The sequence below is a fragment of the Lutzomyia longipalpis genome, chromosome 3, assembly GCF_024334085.1.
Source record: "Lutzomyia longipalpis isolate SR_M1_2022 chromosome 3, ASM2433408v1".
Taxonomy (NCBI): Eukaryota; Metazoa; Arthropoda; class Insecta; order Diptera; family Psychodidae; genus Lutzomyia; species Lutzomyia longipalpis.
The window spans coordinates 29,942,394-29,962,487 of record NC_074709.1 but is presented as its reverse complement, the minus strand read 5'-3'; the positions used below and the strand labels follow the sequence as shown (position 1 = coordinate 29,962,487).

The window sequence follows — 20,094 nt, the reverse complement described above, 5'->3', positions numbered from 1 at the left end:
ACAGAGCAAAGAAGGGGAGGACTAAATCCCACACAATCTCTCAATTATCAATTGTGTTAACACAATTAAATGGAGCAATTAACACCATTGGCCATTAATGCGACTTCGCTCCTCCACAACAAATCCCAGCCCCCAGAATTGGCGTGTGAAACGGTTGAGTGAGGCGTTAAAGCTTGTGGTGTTTGTCCTCCACTTTGGCTGTTGCTTCGTCCTCACTCACTCGCACTCTCGTGTAATTCTCCTCTTGTTAGATGAATTTTAATTAATTGCTCATTGAGTGGAGGCGCACAAACTTCTCTCTTACTGCGCTGTTGGGCCCCCCCTTGGCTTTGGGTTTCTCTCTGGCATTTGCCTCTATACTACGTTTAAATGAATAAAAAAAAACTCGAAGAGGGGGTGGGCCACCAGTGCGAAGTACCCATCTAATTGCCAGCGGAATCTCGGGCGACTCAGAGGCGACTCCACAAGCGCTAATTGGCAGCAATCGCTCAATTAGGTGTGCTAATGAGGCTCCTCTTCTTTGGCCAACACTGCTATATACATATACATGCATATAGCACTGTATACATATATATATAGCTACTCTTTCTTTTGCACCCAAGAAGGCGGACTCTCTTGGCGTCGTCGCTTTCCGAAAGAGTTACTGCGCGCGCCAACCCCCTTTTAGCAAATTCTCCTCTCGCTCTGATGTGTTGCTGTATATCACTCTTTTTTTTATTTCATTATTTTCGTGGACCTTTCTCGGGCTTTCCAAACATCACACACAACGCCACACACCACTCATTCCACATTATGTAGGTACATTTCACACAGCTCCTGTGGGAGATGATGATCTGTGCAACTGAGTGATCACCACCAGCCACCAACCAGCCAGCCTGCTAGCCAGCCCACAACAGCCAAGAGATAAATGTGAGAAAAATTGCAATGAGTCTGTGATGATTTGTCTTCTTCGTCTTCTGGCTTTTAAATCCTTTTTTTATTTGAATGAAAAGTTCTTTTTTTTTAAAGGATTTTTAGTTCATTTCATTTGTGATTTTGGGTATTTTTTAAGGCATTTGTATGCCCTTTTGATAGAAATTTTATTTTTGTAACAGAATGAAATTGAAAGACTTTTTCTTGGAAAAGCATTAGAGATGAATAACAAGCATTGAAGACATTAATATTTAGCTTTAATAAAAATTCTATAAAATTGACAGATAATTTGAATATTTTTAAGGGTTTGAAATAATTGCCTAACAAGGTTTTGATTGTGAGAAAATTTTCAATTTTTTCTGATTGATTTTCACCAAAAGTCTTTAAAACGTTAGGAAAAGCTTTGGAAGTTTTCTTACATCTTTGAACAATTAAAAATTGCTGAGAAAACGTAAGAAAATTCTTGATGTCATAGGAAGTGATTTTATTACCCAGAATTTTAGCCGAGTTAGCTGTAATTTTTTGTTCTATTCCCCCAAGATCTTTATGTATTGATCATCAGTTAAAAGTTTATTCTTTTTAAAACTTTTAACTGCTATTAAGCTTTCTGTTCCAGTAGTAAAGGATACGTGAAATTTCAATACTCCTTATTAGATAGATTTAGATTTTTTATGATTTTACTTAAGCTGTTATTCGAACAGATTTAAATTTTCTAATAAATGGCTCAAAAGGTTTGAGATTTAATCAAATTTAGAAATAAGAATTTCTCTTTGAATAAGAAAGTTTTCATTAAATTATTCTATAAATTTATTCGAATAATCAATAATTTTCTTTCTTTTACACAGAGAAAAATAAGTGTGAATGTATGAAATTCACACTTCCATCACCAACTCTTACAAATCAAATTCACCACAAACTCACCTCATTTTCACCCCAATTCCACCCCATTTTCACCCAAATTTAACCCCAATTCATGTAAAATAAAGAAAATGAATAAATTCTTCTCACCTCGGCTGTGGTACTGCAACTCTGTGGATCATCGCGTTTTCGACGTCTTTTTCTGGGTGCTGAATCGGAAGTAGGTGACTCCAAAGATGGCGGTGGCATCGCAATAGCCTCTTGTTTCGCATTTGGTGGCGGTGACTTTGCCATATAAAAATACTACACACTGTTTTTTAACTTCTCGCCACCACTTTTTTGCACAAATATCGATGACTCAGGAAGACCAAATAAATCTCCATCCCCGAGTTGTAACTAGGATCATCTGTGCAAAAAGGAGAAAGAAAAAAAACTATTTAGGAGGGTTGAAGAGACACAATTTGTAGATAGAGAGAAGGGATGGTTTGAGAGAGCCTCCAGTTGAAGCTTTGCAATTTTTTCTTCGTTTTACAAAAGGGTGAGAATTGAGTATTTCACTAAAAACTCGCCTTTTTAGGACCTTTTTTTTATTTGTGCTTTAATGGGATATTTAATAATGAAATCTGAATGTTATTTATTTGTAAAAATTAAATCTAAAAATCTATTTAAGATAGTAAAATATGATTAACAGAGAACTTGTATAAACAAAGTGAAGAAAATTATTAAAAAGAGGAAAATTTTTATTTTCTCAGGCTCAAATGAATAGCACCATAAAGCTTAAAATTAAAGAACTTTATTAATTTCCTACGTGTTACGTTCAAACTGCTAAATTTCTAACGATTGCCGTGTATTTAACTGAACTTCTAACGTTTGATGTTAATTCTTTCAATCAAAAGTTCTTGAAGCAATAATTTTTTCCGAAATTCTGTAATTTTTATTCAAAAATCCTTTATCTAAGAGCCCTAATGTATTTTTTAAAAAAAATTCTTCCCGAAACTAATTTACTACAACACATGTAGAAAATATTCTACGAGTAATTATACTTGGTGTGCATGTATTAAAAATTGAATAAACAGCCCTCCATTGCATGAATTCTTTATCTAAATTATCCATTCATGGCGTAAAGATTTTTTTAACAAAGTTCTGTTGCAATAAAACCATTAAAATCTCTTCTTATAAAATTTATTAAATATCAGATAAACTAACAGAGATAAAAAATTTCTGCAGTCAGTGTTTCAATGAGAATTTAGGCGTCCTTTTTTTCTCCAGAAAAATCCTCACTTTCTGTTGCACATGCTGATGGTTGTTGGTGTTTCTTTGCATGCTACTGTATGTTGTGTTATATACAATTTGAGGGTGAGGCACCCTCTTTTTTTTTTTTCTTCTACCCTCTCCTACATCCCAACCACACGATATTTAGATACATTTTTTCTGCATCTTCCTTTCCCTCCCTTCGTGATATCGAGGGTTTATTTCTTTTGTGTGTGCGCGCTTCTCTTGTGGCCCACACCTTTGGACTTGCTACGGGTTTGCACATTTAAATTTTTTTTGATCTATTTTCCTTATTTATTGCCAACGGACACCACCCACTGTGGGGTCGCTGACCGACCTAGCTCTCCTGTCCAGGAAATCTCCATTTCCTTACCCAAATGGTGGTTCAAAGATTTCGATACTCTGCGTCCAGCGCAAAGAAATATTTTTTGAAGATTTCTTTCCATGTGAGACAATTTTGATGGGTTTGAGTACCTTCTTCACCATGGATGATGTTGTTGGTATAACATCATAGCTTATGGATGGGGTTTACCTGGAGAGTGAGTGAGAAATGAAAAATCTGGTTGTGTGTGGGCATGTGTGTGTCCCTTTGTTGGCAACAAAACGAGAGACTCTGGAGAATTCGGGGAAAAACGGTAGAAATTGCACAGGTAAGCGCGTCAAAGAGATATTTCTGAGCTGTCGAAGCACACATTTGTGTGCTCCAGGTGAGAAATTGCTCGAAAAGACCGTGAACGGGGGCACAAGGGATGGGAAGACGTAAGAGTGAGAGAGCCCATACCCAAAGACAATAGACATCGAGGCACAATTCGATTGTGACGATTTCTGCTCTTCTACCTGGGGTCGTTTTGCTCTTCGTCTTATACAACCCAACAGAAATTTTTTTTCTCCTCTTCTTGTCTTCCTCCAAGAATTTTGCTTTGGATCTGGCTTCGGCTTCGAAGCCCACTCAAAAAGCATCATCGCGCATCTCTTATACATTTTTCACCACCCCCCTCGTGTACCTCACCGCGCGCGCGGTGGACGATGTGTCGAGGTCTTGCATTGCCTTGTAAATAAACACAGACATCGAGGCTTCTTTTTCTTTTCATTCTTTCTTATTATTATACCTCTCTTGCACACCGTGGCTGCCTTATACCCGCGCTCATACAAATTCTATCGAAAACGATATTCCTCCACACTGTCCCGAAAGAGGGAGGTGAGGAGTTCTTATTTTATTTTATTTTTTATTTTTTATTCATTTAAACCCGATTGATACACACCCGTGGCCTGTGTGTGTGCACAGAGCACCGGTGTTGCCGTATAGCTTGGCTGTTGTGCTCTTCCTGCTGATATCGAGATGGGTTTCGTGGAAAAAATTAAGCAAAAGAAGGTGATATCGGAAGGAAAGACGCACGCTTTTCGGGGGATTTGTCATGAAAACCTTTTTTTTCTCCTCCTTCTTCATCTCATTGTGTTGTGGCCAGCAATAAAATTTGAAATTTAGTATTTTACAGGCGGGAGTACTAAAGACCAAGAAATGGCCTCTTCCCAAAAAAAAAAAACTTTTGCAGTAGCAGGGATGTCTCCTGGTCAAAATAAAAATAGATAAATTAATGAAAATAAAATAATTTATGTGTTTGTTGTGACCATCTGCAATGCTTGTGGATTAGATAAATTTCCACTAAATGGTCTATATTTGATTCTTATGAATTTCTAACGTTATATTTCAACTTCGTAGTATTATTTATGAATTGATATTCAGCTCCCTGAATTTGTATAAATTTGAGATTTTAATCTTGATATTTTCCCCATTCATAGAAATTCTTATTGAGATTTTGGGAGCAATTTTGGACAAAATAAAATATATTTTGTCTTTTGTGAAGTCTACAAAAGACATTTTATGAAGAGCAATTTTGAATAAAATATCTTTTGGGAGACTTTTGATATATTTTGTCGTCTTTTGTGACGTGTTTTTTCTTTCGAGTGGAGAGTTTCAGATGGAAAAAATAAGAAGAAGATAACATTCCTATTAGGTTATGTTTACGATACGGCAATTGAACAATCTGAATTGAATTAATTTTTAGGGAAATTAAGTCAAGCATGCGTGTAGTCTATTTGATACCCTAAGGATGTTGGGAAGATCAAAAAACCATCTGACTTCTAGCTCATCAGTTCGATTTTCATTACACCAAGAAAATGTTAATGAGTCACTCTGATATGATTCTCTTTTACATGAATTGATTGACTCATATTTTATTGCATTAATTAGCCCTACATATTTCGTTTTTGCACATAAGAAGTCGCATCGGGAACATAGGGAAGGGATCTCTGATCCAAAATCCTGATTATATAGGGTTAGAACTTGTCAGCGATCTCCCAAATTTTTGCCGAAAAGACACAGAAATTCTCCATAACATTTTTGCCCAACACCGTGAAAAGGAAAAATGGACACAGCTAAATTGGCTGAATTTCATATCATTCCACAAATTCCCTTTGCACAAAGCTTCACAATTACCCGAAATTGCATTATTGTCCATTGCTATTTCGAGAAACATGACAGAAAACTTCTAAAAAATGCAACGCGTAAACACCAATTTGACAAAAGATTTTGATTTTATAAAAGCACCTCGACGAGATGCTTGTAAAACACAAAATATTTCTTGTGTAATGTATAAATTATTTTGTGCAAAATTACAATTCTCCTATAAAAATCTTTTGTGGAGACGTTCTCACAAGATTGTCAAAAGATTGACACAAAAAATCTTTTGTCTTTTGTCTAAAATTGCATTAAACGTCAAAATTTTTCAGTTTTTCAAAATATTTCACCTATTATTGTACCTAAAATTGCAAAAATTTGTTTTGTGGAGAGATTGACAAAAGTTTTAGAGAAATATTTTGTGCAAAATTACATTTAATGTCAAAATATTTTGTATTTTCAAAATATTTTGTCTTTTATTTTGTCCAAAATTGCTCCCTTTAATTCCCTGATTTTTAAAAAATAAAATTTTTGATATTTAGACTTTTGAATTTCTAACGTAAGAAGTTTAATTTTTGCTTAATGAAATCGCTTTACGATTAAAATTGCTGAATTTGTAGCATTTAACGTGTAAGATTGCTGAATTTCTAACGTTTGACAATCACATCAAATTCTAGCGTTCAACGTTCTTTCTCATTTAATTTATTAAAACAAAAAGGTTAAACCAACTATAATTCTGACGTTCGACTTTAAGTGTTCGATGAATAGAAATATTTGACATTTTTCTAAGTTTATGAGACATTTCTTTTCTAACGTTTGAAACTTTAGCACTACCAATTAAATTTCAAAGTTAAGCCTGCAAAATTTTCAAAAAATTAACGTAATTTTTTCTAACGTTAGATACTCTAACAAAAAATCTCTATTCTAACGTGAGCTAGAGAGCTTAAGAGTTCTGGATATGAAACATTTAAAATGACTTTCCTGTCAATTCACTAAAATTCTTACGTTTGTTCTGTGTCTGGCTAGTTCCAAGAATTTTGAATAATTAATATTTTGATCTCCTAAAATCTTCTCCCAATATTACCCCCAAAAAATAAATCACATCGTTAGACCCACATAGACACCTTTTTCTTTATCAAAAAAAAAAAAAATGAAAACGTTCAATATTTTACTAATGAATGCTTCGGTATGTTCAAATATTTGGTAAAGATATTTCAGAATATTTCTTTGCCCAAAACAACAAACTCACCTCAACGGCTTTGGGAAATTAAAATGTGTGCTATACCATGGACTTTTCTCCCTCTCTTTCTGCCTCATTTGAAAAAATTCAAAAAATAGGAAACGCGAGAAAAAAAATCTGGAGCTTAACAGAGAGACAGAGAACTTTTACAAATTCATAACCAACATGGAAATCAAAAAAAAAACTCATTCCAGCCCGTCACAACCTCGTGGAACTATATGTGTATATAAAGAGAGAGAGAATTTTGGACATATATTTTTTTTATTATTTCCGATAAAAGTTAATCTCGTGCGTCTTGTGTGATCAAATTGAAATGGAATGTCCAATGGGTTTTTCGGCGGAGCGCGCCGTGGGGCAACGCGAAGGCGAGAAAAGAAGAATCATTTGAACATTTAAATTAGTGATTTCTCACCCATAAGAACACCTCTTGCGCCTCTTGCCTTATTCCACCGGGTCGGTACGCGAGAAGCAAGGTAGGTATACATACATATATAATCTACAACACCGCACATATGTATGTAAGTAAGAAAAAAAAAGGAAGGCGAAAACAAACGCGAGAGACATCAACCTCGACGACCCGTAAAAAAAAGTCCATTTAAATTGTAAATTAATTGTTTATTTGACAAAATTAGAGAATCTAAATAACACGCTTAATTTGTGCTTTCGGACGCGAACGGGAAAAAGGTGTGGACGAGGGTGAGTCCTCTACACACCATATCGATATGTCGATCAGGGAGTTCGATTTGATGCCCGAAAAAGACGCTCTCCATGTGGGTTTGGGGCACACCACACACCACATAATAAAAGCCCAAAAACTCGCTGGAACTTGCTCTTTGTGTGAAGCTCCAGATTGGAATTCTTTCTTCATCACACTCTTCATATACACGATGATGGAAATTCTTCTTTATTTTTTTTTCTTTCATTTGAAGAATTTAATCAAAATCTATTTGATTTCAATGCAAATAATTCTTTTTTTTATTTTATTTTATTTTATTCTCATAAATTCTTGATAATTATCTTTTATTTTATCTTTGATATTGTTCTAATTCTTATTAGAATACGATTAAATAGAACATTATAAACTTTTCTATAAATGTTTCAAATATTTAAGGAATGAAGAAAGGAAATTTTCTTCAAAGAATAGTTGAAGGAATTTACCTGATTTTGTATGGAAAATTCAGTAATTTAAAAAAATACTAAAGATACGAATAATTTTATGGAAAATCGAAAAAAAAAATTAAATAATTGCAAAAGAAACTTCCTCGCTTTATACTGAAATTAGCAGCTGGGAAAAGTTGGCAAAGATTTAACTGAAAATGCAAACAATGGGCTTTATTCAGCGACCAAGAAACCCTTGAAATTCGCTTGAAATCTTGAAATTTCAGTACAAAATTCAAAGATTTCAAGGGTTTCTTGGTCGCTGAATTAGGCCCAATGACGTCACATTTGTATTTTTTGACTCTTTCAATGAAGCATAAAAATACTCTTCGTAATAATAATCGACGAAGCATCAACGCAAATGCTTCTTTCATTTAAGGAAATTTGAAAAAAAACAACAGTGACGTAATTTTTTGCATTTTTGAAGAAATTTCATCTAACTCTTCCCGGTTGATCCCATGACAAAATACGAAATCTCTTTGGCGATTTCTTATTAATTTTTTATCCTTTTGTCTACAGGATTCACGTATATTCTGATCATTTCCTCGTATTGAGGATTTCCCCATATAAAATCGTATAACCTCCTTTCCTTTAAGAACGTCTCAGGGTTAAAATTAATTATTTTAGAGAAAAAAAATCTTACTTTGTTAATAAGGTTTTTTTTTTGGCTTTTAACGGAAAAAAATAATGCCTCTTCCACTCTGCCTGGTATTGCCGCCATACCATCTCCACCTCATCAATGCCTAAATGATAAATAATTATATTTTCCGTAGAAATTTGAAAGGATTTTTTTTGCAGGGACACGAAGAATGAACATACGAAACCCAATGAATTAAGAATTTTTTTTTACAACACAAAAAAGTACTAATTATGCCTTTCAAGAAGACATGTGTATACCTGCCAGATGTCTGTCATTTAGGAAGCGCTCTGGAAGAATTGTTCACCCAAAAAAAAAGAGAAGCAAGGAGTAGATAATTGTGATCAAGCAACCATAACTAAAGTGCAGACATCCCTTTATTTCTCATGCAAAAATACAATTTTTTTTGGGAATGTTGTCCACGCACACAAAACTCTCAAAAATTCAATAGAGGGTCAAAGAGAGAGTGGAGGCTTTCCAATATATTTTGTATTGTTCAATCGAATAGGTATGGATCTCAAGAAATCTCTGGTGTTATTGTAGTGAAAATATCTTTCTAAAAGAAGTCCTTTTGGGAACTAATATTTCAAGGATTTTTTTTGTAATAAAACAAAATGTTTTCACAGAAATTAGTTTTTGGAGGGAAACTGAATGAATGTTGTATGATATTTGAGCGTACAAAAATGAAAAATTTAAATCAACATTTAAGGGCGATCATCGTGCTACTACAACAAGGTGTTAACAAGCTGATCATTTACCGATATGAAACATTTGAAAATGCATTCACAAAGAAATCAAAGTCTTAAGTATGAGCCATTAATAGAAAACATCATCAATTCGTTTTTTAATGAATTATTCTATTTACATGAGCTTTCAATTTTAGATCTAGATCATTAATAGATTGCAAAATCCAATAAGAAATGCTTAGATGTGGAATTTTATGCTCAGAAAACATGTATTTCTAATGGAATTTCTTCAAACAACGAGTAACAATGATTAAATATGATTTTGTACATAAATCCATAAATTCACAAGGATAATTTGTTAATTTCAAGGCTGCACTGCGTGTCCCCAGTGTTGAATCACATAAAAAATACATCAAAAACTGCATTTACATGATGAGTTGGTCCCATCTGCGTGATTCTCAGTCTCTGTATTTTATTTAATTACTCATAGAGCACCTCTCAAAATTAATGGAAATAAAAATATTTCATCCATACAGTTCCAATCGTGACGGATTGTAGCTCTTTTTATTCTATTTCAAACGCACAGAGAAACCCTCAAAGAAAAATAGCAACATCACTCTGCCTGTGCACAAATACATCCAACACACATTTTTTATTCAACTATCTATGTGAATATTTTGTGTGTGAAAAACCTATTTCATGATGTTTTCTATGTTGTGTCGCTCTTACACTGCTTTCAAAAAGTTTTTGATCATTTTTTTCATCAAAGAAAAAAAATGCAAAAAAATGATTTTATTGTATTTAATTAAAGGGCTTTTGAATAATAATAATTTATTAATAAGAAATGAAACTTTGTGATTTATTTCTACAATTTAGTGTCTTTTGAAATTCTTTTATTCAAAATGAATCATTTTCATAAAAAAAATCAAAATTTACAGTGAAGTCTCGCAGTACATCATTCGTAATACAATGTACATGTACAATTTGGTCTTACTGCGAAACATTAGAGAAAAAATGATTTATTTTTCTAATGCTTTGTATTTAATTAATCAAATCTAAATATTGGCGTCGAAAGCTTTGGAACAGTGGATGTTTGCTTCTTTCAAGGATCTGCAAACAAATAATTTCCACAAAAATATTCCACAATTTCCACATGAACATCTCTACATCATTAAAAATACATATAATTGGCTTACAAAGCATAAAGTTGATATATTGATGTTGGATGATGATGGTGGTGGGGGTGGTAGGTAGTGGTGGACGGACAGGCAAAGAAGACGTGGAACGTGTGTGTACGTGAGTGTGGAAAGAGCGACAAAAAGCGCTAAATTGCACGCGGGGGCGACGGCCGGTGAAATGGCGGGGGGTTGATGGTGGGGAGGTAGGACATGAGGGGGGCTGCGGGTCATCACATGGTGCACTCGCCGTGATAATGATTACCAATTATTGGGAATCTCTCCGGTCGTGTGAGCGTATCAGAGTACAATCCGTGGCTACAGAGCAGCTCCGCCCCAACATCGCTCAAGGGACACACTGCATTCGGCGAGCGCTTGCGCGATAGATAAGACATGCTTCGCGCTATGCTCAATGTTTTTGAATATGTTGTACTTCAATTAATGAATTATATCTCTCGGGGTTCTCCTTTTTTTTCTTCTTCTTACAAAACTCGCCTCTTCTCTTTTTTTCCACCACTCTTTTTTCTCTCTCTGTTCCTCAGTGTCTCTGAGCTTTATATATCTATATATACACGTTTTTTTTCTTTAATCATCAGACGAATAACTTGGGATATCCGCAGTGGTCCCACACACAATGACTTTGCGCACTCCTCTTGCGTCTCCCCAGCAGAAAAAAAACGCCCAGGTGCTCACTTTGTGGCATTTTTCGCCTCCCGACGGTAAATATGAAAAATCAGATATTAAGGGGATTTTTATACCTCCGCGCGTCTTCCACGCTTTAGCATCTATGGTGGGTTTCTTTTTTTTATTTCTGTTTCTTTGCCCTCAAGCACTGGGCGACATTTTGTTACATCGTGCGTGGAGGAACGCAAAAGCGATGGTTTCACTTCTTCACCAGAATATATCATTCCCATTTATCTTATAATATTTTCTACAAATAAAATAGCCGTTTGTGAGATTGAGGTTAGAAATCTCCACGTTGGGACGCTAAGTGACAAGCAAACATGAATTTCTGCCATTTTCTCAAGAAATATAATAACTGTCAAAGATTTTTACATAAGACTACGGTGGACGCAATGCTAAAATTCTTCACTTTGATGAACTGCTATTTTTTTCTTCTAGAAATGTTCTAGTTTAGCATTTACATTTAAAAGAGAAGATAATATTTTATTAATGTTTTTAATTAATTCGAGTTTTTTGTTTTTTTTTTAATTTTCAACAATGTTTTGGAAGGATTTTTAATAGGAAATTAAACATTTAGCTTAGTCTTTTAATTTCATCTTATATCAAAAGTTCTATTCAGTTTCTTAAAAAATATTTCAGATCAGAAATGGGAATTTTTTTTTACATTGCCGGAAAAACTGACTATCAATTTTTAAGCATAGGAGAGTTAGCCCAGGAGAATTAGGTTTTTGGGTTACAAAAATTCATATACGGCTAAATTTTGTACCATTCGATAGTAAAAATTAAAAGAAATTTTGTTTCTCTGGACGACAATTGCGCTGATGTGGTTGCTTTTTCCATAAAATGCGATTTAATATTTTCCATACAATTTTTTATAGAAGCCATTGAACGAACAAGTGGCGCTGCGTGTAGTTCAACTAAGAAATTCAATTTGGCATTTAGTTGAGATTTTTAAAAATAAGACAGAAATCACAAAAAAATGTTTTCTGAAGTTTTCTAAAAAAAAAAAATCAAATGGCGATATCTGACGCAGAAGTTCCTAACCTCAATAAACAAACCCATATGAGCAGTTTGAATTGATTCCGGTATTTGTAGACAGATTTGACGGGTTGTTTCTTTTTCATGGTGTTCCCATGCAAAGGGTTGGGAAAATATACCGAAAAGAAGGGTGTGGGAGAAACAACATTACTGACCAAGGGATGAACAAATGATGTTGTAAACAGGTGGAATACGACCAACCGTCACGCGAGTGTGTGGAAACCCCAGCGTTCTCGGACATGTGTTCTTGCATACGCGGAACTTTTGTACCTAATATGTGTAAGGGCGATTTGACAGCAACATGACATTTTAGATTGTTTTTTTATCAGTTTAAGCGTTAACAGATATGTAGAAAATTATCTTGCTGAAAGCTCTTGAAATTTTTGAGAAAAAAATTATCAAAAATCAAAAGATATCGACGATTTTTTTTTTAACAAGATCTCCCTCTTTTTTTTATATTGATTCTTTTGGTAGGTATTATTTCGGCACAGTCAGGTGCTCAGTTGGTTTTCTTACAATTCAACAGAAAATCCCGAAAAAAAACCACTGCGAAGCAACTCACGCGAGTCTGCTCAACTCTCAATAACAATTGTTTCGTCCCAAAGAGGTTGTTGGTCTCTCTCCGCATCGTTCAGTTGAAAATCGTTTCGGAACATGAAGTCCAATGCGACTTTTAGTCAATGAATCGTCAATTTTGTGTGCTCTCTCCCACTTTTATTCCCTGACTGTGGTTTTCATGGTGGGAAAAGTCACATTTTTCGACGAAGGGAGATTTTTCTGATGCGCCGTTTCGGTTGCCATTGCGGTGCTTGTACACAATCTTTCCAGTCTGTTTTTGACGATCATTCGTCTCGAAAATTGCATTTAATTGGGGAATCTTCTTCCACACACGCCGCCATTGGTTTTCCGTTCAATGGAGGGATGATTGGAATTAGATGGTGTAAAGGAAATTGATAGGAATTTTCCTCTTTTTCCCAATAAACGTGGTGTAGGGGGGTTTGTGAGGAAAGTTGTATCTCTTCTCTTGTGTGAAAAAGGATTTAATTGCAAATTGAGAAGAGATCTTTTCATTTAATTAAATTACAAATGAAATCTTTTAGCGTTCCCATCGCCATTTTGTTTTAAATCCCTCTTGCGGAATTTCGCGGTAATTTCCGTTAAAATTCAAAAAGGAAAAACGTTTTGAAAACTCCTTTGTCTTATGATGCGTGTATGAAGTAATTCAAAGATCATGAATAGATTTTTTTTTACCACGCATTAACAAAATAAAAGCTGCAGAGAGAAAAATAATGATTTTAGTGGGTATAATTAAATTCATTGAAAAGCAAAATTTCGACAACATTCAAAATTCAGAAATAATCGTTTCTAACGGCCCAATGATTTTTATGACAGTGTGTTGTGTTTGGGAGCAATTAGATTTTTGGGGGTACCCGCCCTATAGCATTACATTATTGTAGAGAAAATCTGGCTGAGGCATCGCATGAGTGATTTCCCTGAAATATCGCGCGATAAATAGTCGCGTAATTGGCGCTGGGGAGGCGTTTCGGGTAGCTCTAGAGCACACAGCATCACCCCATCACCCAGCTACCCCCCGCTCGCGTCCCCCGCGCTTTGGGGCGTCAGAGTTGCGTGGGCGTGTACAAAATTTTAACACGTACGAGTTTTTATCATGCATGTGGGCCGGGATTCACATTCGCTGCCAATAAGCAGCGCCTGTGTTGTATTTTATACCTCTTTTCTCCACCACTATTTGCACTCTCTTGTCGTATATAATGTCCCCAAAGATATCGCATCGAAGAAGTCTTTTGCTTTTGCTTGCAACGACGCGCGCGATATGTGGGGGACACAATCGGCGCGGTCACAGACGCACAGACACCCGCCACTTCTTCGGGGCCAATTGACCCCCCGCAGTGACCCTCAGACGGTCAACTCACACACAGAGGATGAGAATGCCCAGATTTATGCGATTATCGATGCATATCAAAGATTGAGAGGAACTGCAAAAGCAAGGAGAGGGGGACACTATGCTTTGTATCAAAAGACCCGTCATATGGGTTTAAATTATTATTGGGCATTGTTATAAAGATGCATGAAATGGTTTTCCAAAGGGCTTGAAATCATATTAAAAACAACTAAAATTGTGGTTAAGGAAAATTTTGATTTAGCTTTCCAAAATGGCATTTTGCACACAAAAGTCGTGATCCTCCATTTCTATCTAAATAGGTAATAATAAGACTTAATTTATTAAATAATTTGATTTTAGTATACGACTAGAAGCCGTAAAAGTTAGCTAGATATTGATCAAAATCGTTTTTCGGGGCTAAATTGAAACAGAAATTTTCTTTTAAAAGTTGTAATTAAAATTTAGAAAAAAGGATAGATTTTATTGAAAAATCTGTTTGGGGGATCCGGAGTTTGTACGGTTTGTACAGAAAAAAGAAAATTTTCTTTTTATTTTTATCTAAAACTTAAATATTTGGATATGTTGCTGTTTTATTGACCACAACTGTATGCCCTAAGATTCATTTTGTAACACTGGAAGATCGAGGTTTCTAACCTCAAAAGTTTGGCCTTCATTTTCTCGCAAAAGAAAATATTTTTCCATGTTTTCTTTCGACGATATTAAAGTAATGAAATTTCTCTATACACAGATGTAGAAATAGATTTAATCTTTTGGTTATTAAAATAAATTCGAATTGGCCACTTTGGCCAGCAAAATCCTCCAAGAGTTAAGTCTGTTTGAGCATTTTTCTTTTTAAGAATTTTTCAATCTATTTAGAACCTCAAATTTTCTTAAAGAATATTCTTAACTTTTCATATAAAAATATAAAGAACTTCAAATCATTCTTACTAGAATTGAATTATTATTTGTAGATAAAGTAGATAAATAAAGTAAGAAACTTTTAAAAGGAAGAATTAATGAGCTTCTGTTTTGCTACTAATTAGGAGTCCTAAATTAAAAAAAAAAGTAAGAACTTTTGATTCTTTTGAAGTAGGAATTTCAGATTTTCTATTTCCAATTCTATTTCTTTGTGGGCTTCTATTGCGAAACTTCATTGTATATGTATTTTAAATTTATTTGAAACTATTGCTAAATTATCATCAAATTCCTTTCTTTATAAGTGAATATTGGACAACTTATTTTTCTTAAGATTTAGAAACGCAAAATCAATTCGCCAAGAACTATTCCATGTTAGAATTATGATTTTCAATTGATTCTCCAGAGTTTAAATTTTACACTGGTTGTCCTACACAACGAACAAGGTTAATATTAGTTTCTTTTAGCAGAATTTTATACATCAATTAGAACGTTTGGTTACCGATTTTACAAAGATCAGAATTAAACTAATATCCCATCAATAAAATTCTATAATGAATTCCCTTTCGATTTTTCAAATTCAACCAATAAACATTGATCAATTCACTGCATAATTTTAATATTAACGAACATCTGTTAACTACCTAAAATACCTGAAAAAAACACCTTTTCGGTAGCACTTAAAAATCACAAAATTAATTAAGAAATAAAATGTTTCTTTTTAGAGTAAAAAATAACAACAAAAAATATGCAAATAAATTCATATTGTATTTAATGTTTTGTTGTCTCCCAGGAGACACGCAATGTCTCTTACATTACATTGCACCATTTAGTTCCACTTCTTGGCCACGGAAGAAGGTATTTTGTTAGCACAACACAGCCTATATTATAAAAATCTCTCCACGCGATTTTCTCGTTGCAAGATCGCCCCTTATATGCTGCTTATGGGGTTTGTGTGCTCTTTTGTTTTGGCAAAAGGAATTTTAGGGTCGCACCTTCTCTCTTGTGAGCCATATAAATCCCTGGAATTCCCACCTTTTTGTACTCTTCTCTTCAGCTGCACATCAGAGAGAGAGAGGGATCTCCTGTTTTATTTTATTTTTTTGTTATTTGGTCCGTCTTTGCAACGACGTTACGTTTTGCAAAGACAATTCTAGGCAAAGAAGATCCCTCAGTGTGTGTAGATTCTTCTTACCTGAAAGTGCGTACCTTTTTTTTTTCTCTTTGAGGGCTTTTAGTGAGACACAAAATATATGAAATGCAAAGGGATTGTTTCAGGAGAAAATCCTGTTTTTGCAATATATGAATTTTTACCTGATTAGATGGAACAAAAAGGATTTTATGTGAAATGGTTTCTTTTTTCAGAATATTTTCTTCAAGTAACTACAACTACATTCTTTTTCTTTTAAGGATTAAAGAAAAAACAATTAGGAGTCGGGAAGGTTTCCTAGAGGTCAAGTTAGCCGACATTAACGACCAAAGAGATTTAAAGAATTCTTTTTTTCTAACCAGTTTGGAAAGAAAATTAAAATAAATCACCTTCAAGACAACGAAGTGAGATGTCTTCAATAATTTATTTCAATTTTGTTAAATTAATTTTGATTTTTTAATCCATATTAAGCCAATTGGATTAATTAACACCAATAAGATCTTCTTTACGCGCGCAATTGCTACCAACTTCAAGGTTTTCTTCTCTCTCTTCAATACGCAAATGGAAAGTAATGAAGTTGATTACAAATCACGACACAAGGCAGCCAACATTGACGTCCTCTTAATTCCTCATCCGATTTAGATAATTTTCTGTGATGACTGTTTTGGGCAAGGAAAAGTGTGGGAAAATTCGAGAAAATGTGGTAGAGCCAAAATTGAGAAGGGAAACAAGAAAGGAACTTCTTGATGAACTTGTGAGGAGGTAGAGTCGCACGTTTTGGCGGAAAAATCACCCTTACGGCTCATTTAACTCATCCCCCGGTGTTCGTTTGTGAGCTAAGAGCAAAGTGTGGCCCCCACGGTTGTCCGAGAAAAGTCCCCAGAGGGCGTGGCTACACCCCCCACACTCTTATCGCCTTCGTCAAGAGAATTTTCTCACGGTGGGAAAACAAGGGCTCTTCGTGTTTCCCACACCCTCCCCAAAGCGCTCGGGGATTAGTTTAATTACCCCCGGCAGGAAATTAATCGCACCTCTTGCGCGCGCTTTAATTACTCACTGGTTGACTTTTCCCTTTTTGGGGGTGGCGGCGTGGATGCTGCGTAAAAGCAACCCTTTCTCATGAATTAAAATTCCCGCCCTCATTTGCGCGCGACTTTGGTGCCTGATTGAACGACAAACCGGTAGAGTTGGAAATTTATGCAAATTACTTTACAAGTGTTGATAAGGTTGATTAATACTTTGATCTTTTAGTTGATTTAGGTGTGAGACATCATGTTTTTCCTCATTGAAATTAATGTTTTATCTCTCTTTATTTTATACATATATATATATTTATTTTCTTTCAAATTTTCTTAACAATTCTTTAAATATTTAATTCAGTTTTATAAAAATTTTGACTGCATTGTGTCGTAAAATTCGATTAAATATGAATAATAAAGTTAACTACACAGTTTGATATTTGCAAATAAAGAGAATTTAAAGGCAAAAAATGAATATTTTCAGATTTAAACATTAACAGTAAGATCCCACATCAAGAACTTTTATCTGTGGTTCGTTATGTGAGACACTGTATGTTTTATAAGAAATAAGCATTAAGCAAAAGCATTTTTTGCAAGAAAATATTTTCAAAAAAAAAAAATTCCAAGAAAAGAAAAGTAGAAAAAAGAAAAATCAAAGTGTTCTTAAGAACTAATAAGAATTCTAACCTGTTTATCGTGTCTATAGGTTACAATAGCAGTCCATATTCGGTGTATCGAGTAGCCGATCTCACAGCACTCCACAGTTTGTCAGTCGATGGGTTAGGAACATATGTTGTAAAGTGGAAATTTGAGAACAGTTTTTTTTGTTTATTTTGTTAAAATTCAATAGTCCTGGCACGGCAATGTTCTTAGGCGTTTACAATCACTTCAGTCTACGTGCAATGCCATTTGGGAACAGTTGTTGTGCAAGTGTTTTCAAATTGTTCTTAAAGTAAAACTTTTTTGTATAACTTTTTGTTGTTTTTTTGAATATAAAAATAAGTTTGCAAAATTTTTTATGATTTTTTTTTTACTTTTTTTATGTTTTTCTTAAGAGGATCACTGTGAAATACTCACGAGGAACTTTGTTGATTTTTTTTTAATATAATATACTTTTATATTTATGTAGTTAGATTGATACACTCTATGACCTTGTTTTTATTTTATTTTACTTAATAACTTCTTTTCAGTACTGTTCTCAAAATGTGAGCATCAATCGTTCTTATACTTTTCTTAAAATGGTGTTGGAACCTTCTTTTCTTTGTTTTAAAATTTAAAATTTATATTTTGAGGAATAAAATGCGAGGTTTGCAGTGCTGCCCGATTTTTTAAAACAACTCTTTCACTTATTATTTTTTTTATTTAAAGAACACTAACATACACACATTCTCACGGCTTTTGAGCACACTAGCGGGCTATCACTTTATGCACACATTGTTGGCGAATTTGGGAACAATTACATCCTTAATTTGTTCCCACACAGAAACCCTTCAGGGGCACACATGTACATCAGATCACATTGTGCCACCTTTGGGGGCTTCAGTACGGCATCCCGATTGGTGGGAACAGTTTTTCTTCTTCTTGGGTACAGTTGGCCTTATTAGCACGAATTTGATGTTTTTTTTTCTTACTAAATTCGGCAATATTTGAAGCCCTGCAATTTACGAGAACGCCTAAAGTTTTTATTTTAAATCTTTATATATTTTCTTCAATTGATCTTTATTCATTCGTAGATCTCAACTGTTCTTAGGAACCGTTGCATAATGCCATCATTGATTTTGATCATGGCGCTCACGATTTAACACATTCACCGTCGCGTCGATAAGGTTAATTAGGAACTTGCTGTAGTAAAATGTTTCTTATACTCTATTATGCAACTTTTTTATTCATTCTTTTTTTCTTCACAACAAATCACTTTTGGGAACAGATTTTCTTTTCTGCGAGATTTTCCTTTTTTTTCTTTGTCACAAAAACAACACAATGCCAAATTAAACACACATTTAAATTGGTTTGGAATGTTAACTGATTTTTTTAGAGGGGAGTTTTTTTTTTTAATTTTCTTACTGTTCTGTGTGATTCGGGGGGAGCTCCTCTCAAATAAACAAAAAACAAACAATTTTTTTTATACTTTTTTTTTTAATTATGGAAATTAAATTTAAATGGGAACTTTTTTTTTACTTAAACTTTTGCTGTGTTGGCGGTGTGTCTCGCTGCTGTGATGTTTGATCTATGTACATCCTCTGCTGTGATTTACTTTTTATTTTATTTTATTTTTACTTTTTATCGTTTTACTTTTCTAATTATGTGTTTAGTTTTTAATTTATAATAAATTGTTTTAAATGTTTATGTCGTGCGGCCGGCAGATGCATGCGCTCCGAGTGAGCGGTGACCGAAGACTGAAGCTCCCGCGAAGAAGGAACCCAAAAAGCAGCAACACCCCTGATTGGCTTTAGCTTTCAGGCGGTGTCACACTGTATACCATTCCATCCTGCTCTTGCCAGCATTGCTGCTAAGGTGCTGGAGGGAGATGGAAAGGCTACGTGGGGGCGGAGCCAGGTACGGCAATCGGGTCACTCGAAAAGCTCCGAGGGCTTTTGAGAACTCAATCGGCTCCTGTTTGATCAATTATGCAGACGCTTTCCGACGGCTAAACAGCGCCTCTTTCGGTGCCCCCGTGAACTTGCCCATCATTATATATATAGTATACATATAATGTTATGTACACTACCCGTCAAAAGTTTCCGGGCAAGCAAAAATGGCGTATTTTTGAAGGCAAATTTCAAGTGATTGTATCTCCGGCTGTGGTTAACCGATTTTCAAAAAATTATTAGTTTTGGAAAGGGAATTAAATTATCTTTCCAACGATGCTTTATTCATCAAAATCGGTGCACTAGCGGACGAGATGCAAAAGGTCAAAGTGAAAAATTGTAAAATTGTGAAAAAAAATACTTTTGCCTAGGTTTACCAAAATGGATGCCAAGACATAACG

At 34.6% G+C, this 20,094-nt stretch overlaps 1 protein-coding gene across 4 annotated transcripts in view; it reads right to left on the bottom strand.

Moving 5' to 3' along the window:
* Nucleotides 1-19,497, bottom strand: part of LOC129793790 (zinc finger protein 2) — a 40,723-nt gene extending 21,226 nt beyond the window's left edge. For all 4 annotated transcript variants that reach the window (XM_055834129.1, XM_055834130.1, XM_055834131.1 and 1 more), the window contains exons 1-2: nt 17,793-19,497; nt 1,921-2,176 (exon numbers count right to left, since the gene is read on the bottom strand). In XM_055834129.1, the coding sequence (XP_055690104.1) occupies nt 1,921-2,064 (144 nt within the window). In that variant the 5' untranslated portion in view covers nt 2,065-2,176; nt 17,793-19,497. The remainder of the gene's footprint in view (nt 1-1,920; nt 2,177-17,792) is intronic.
* Nucleotides 19,498-20,094: the final 597 nt, after the last annotated feature.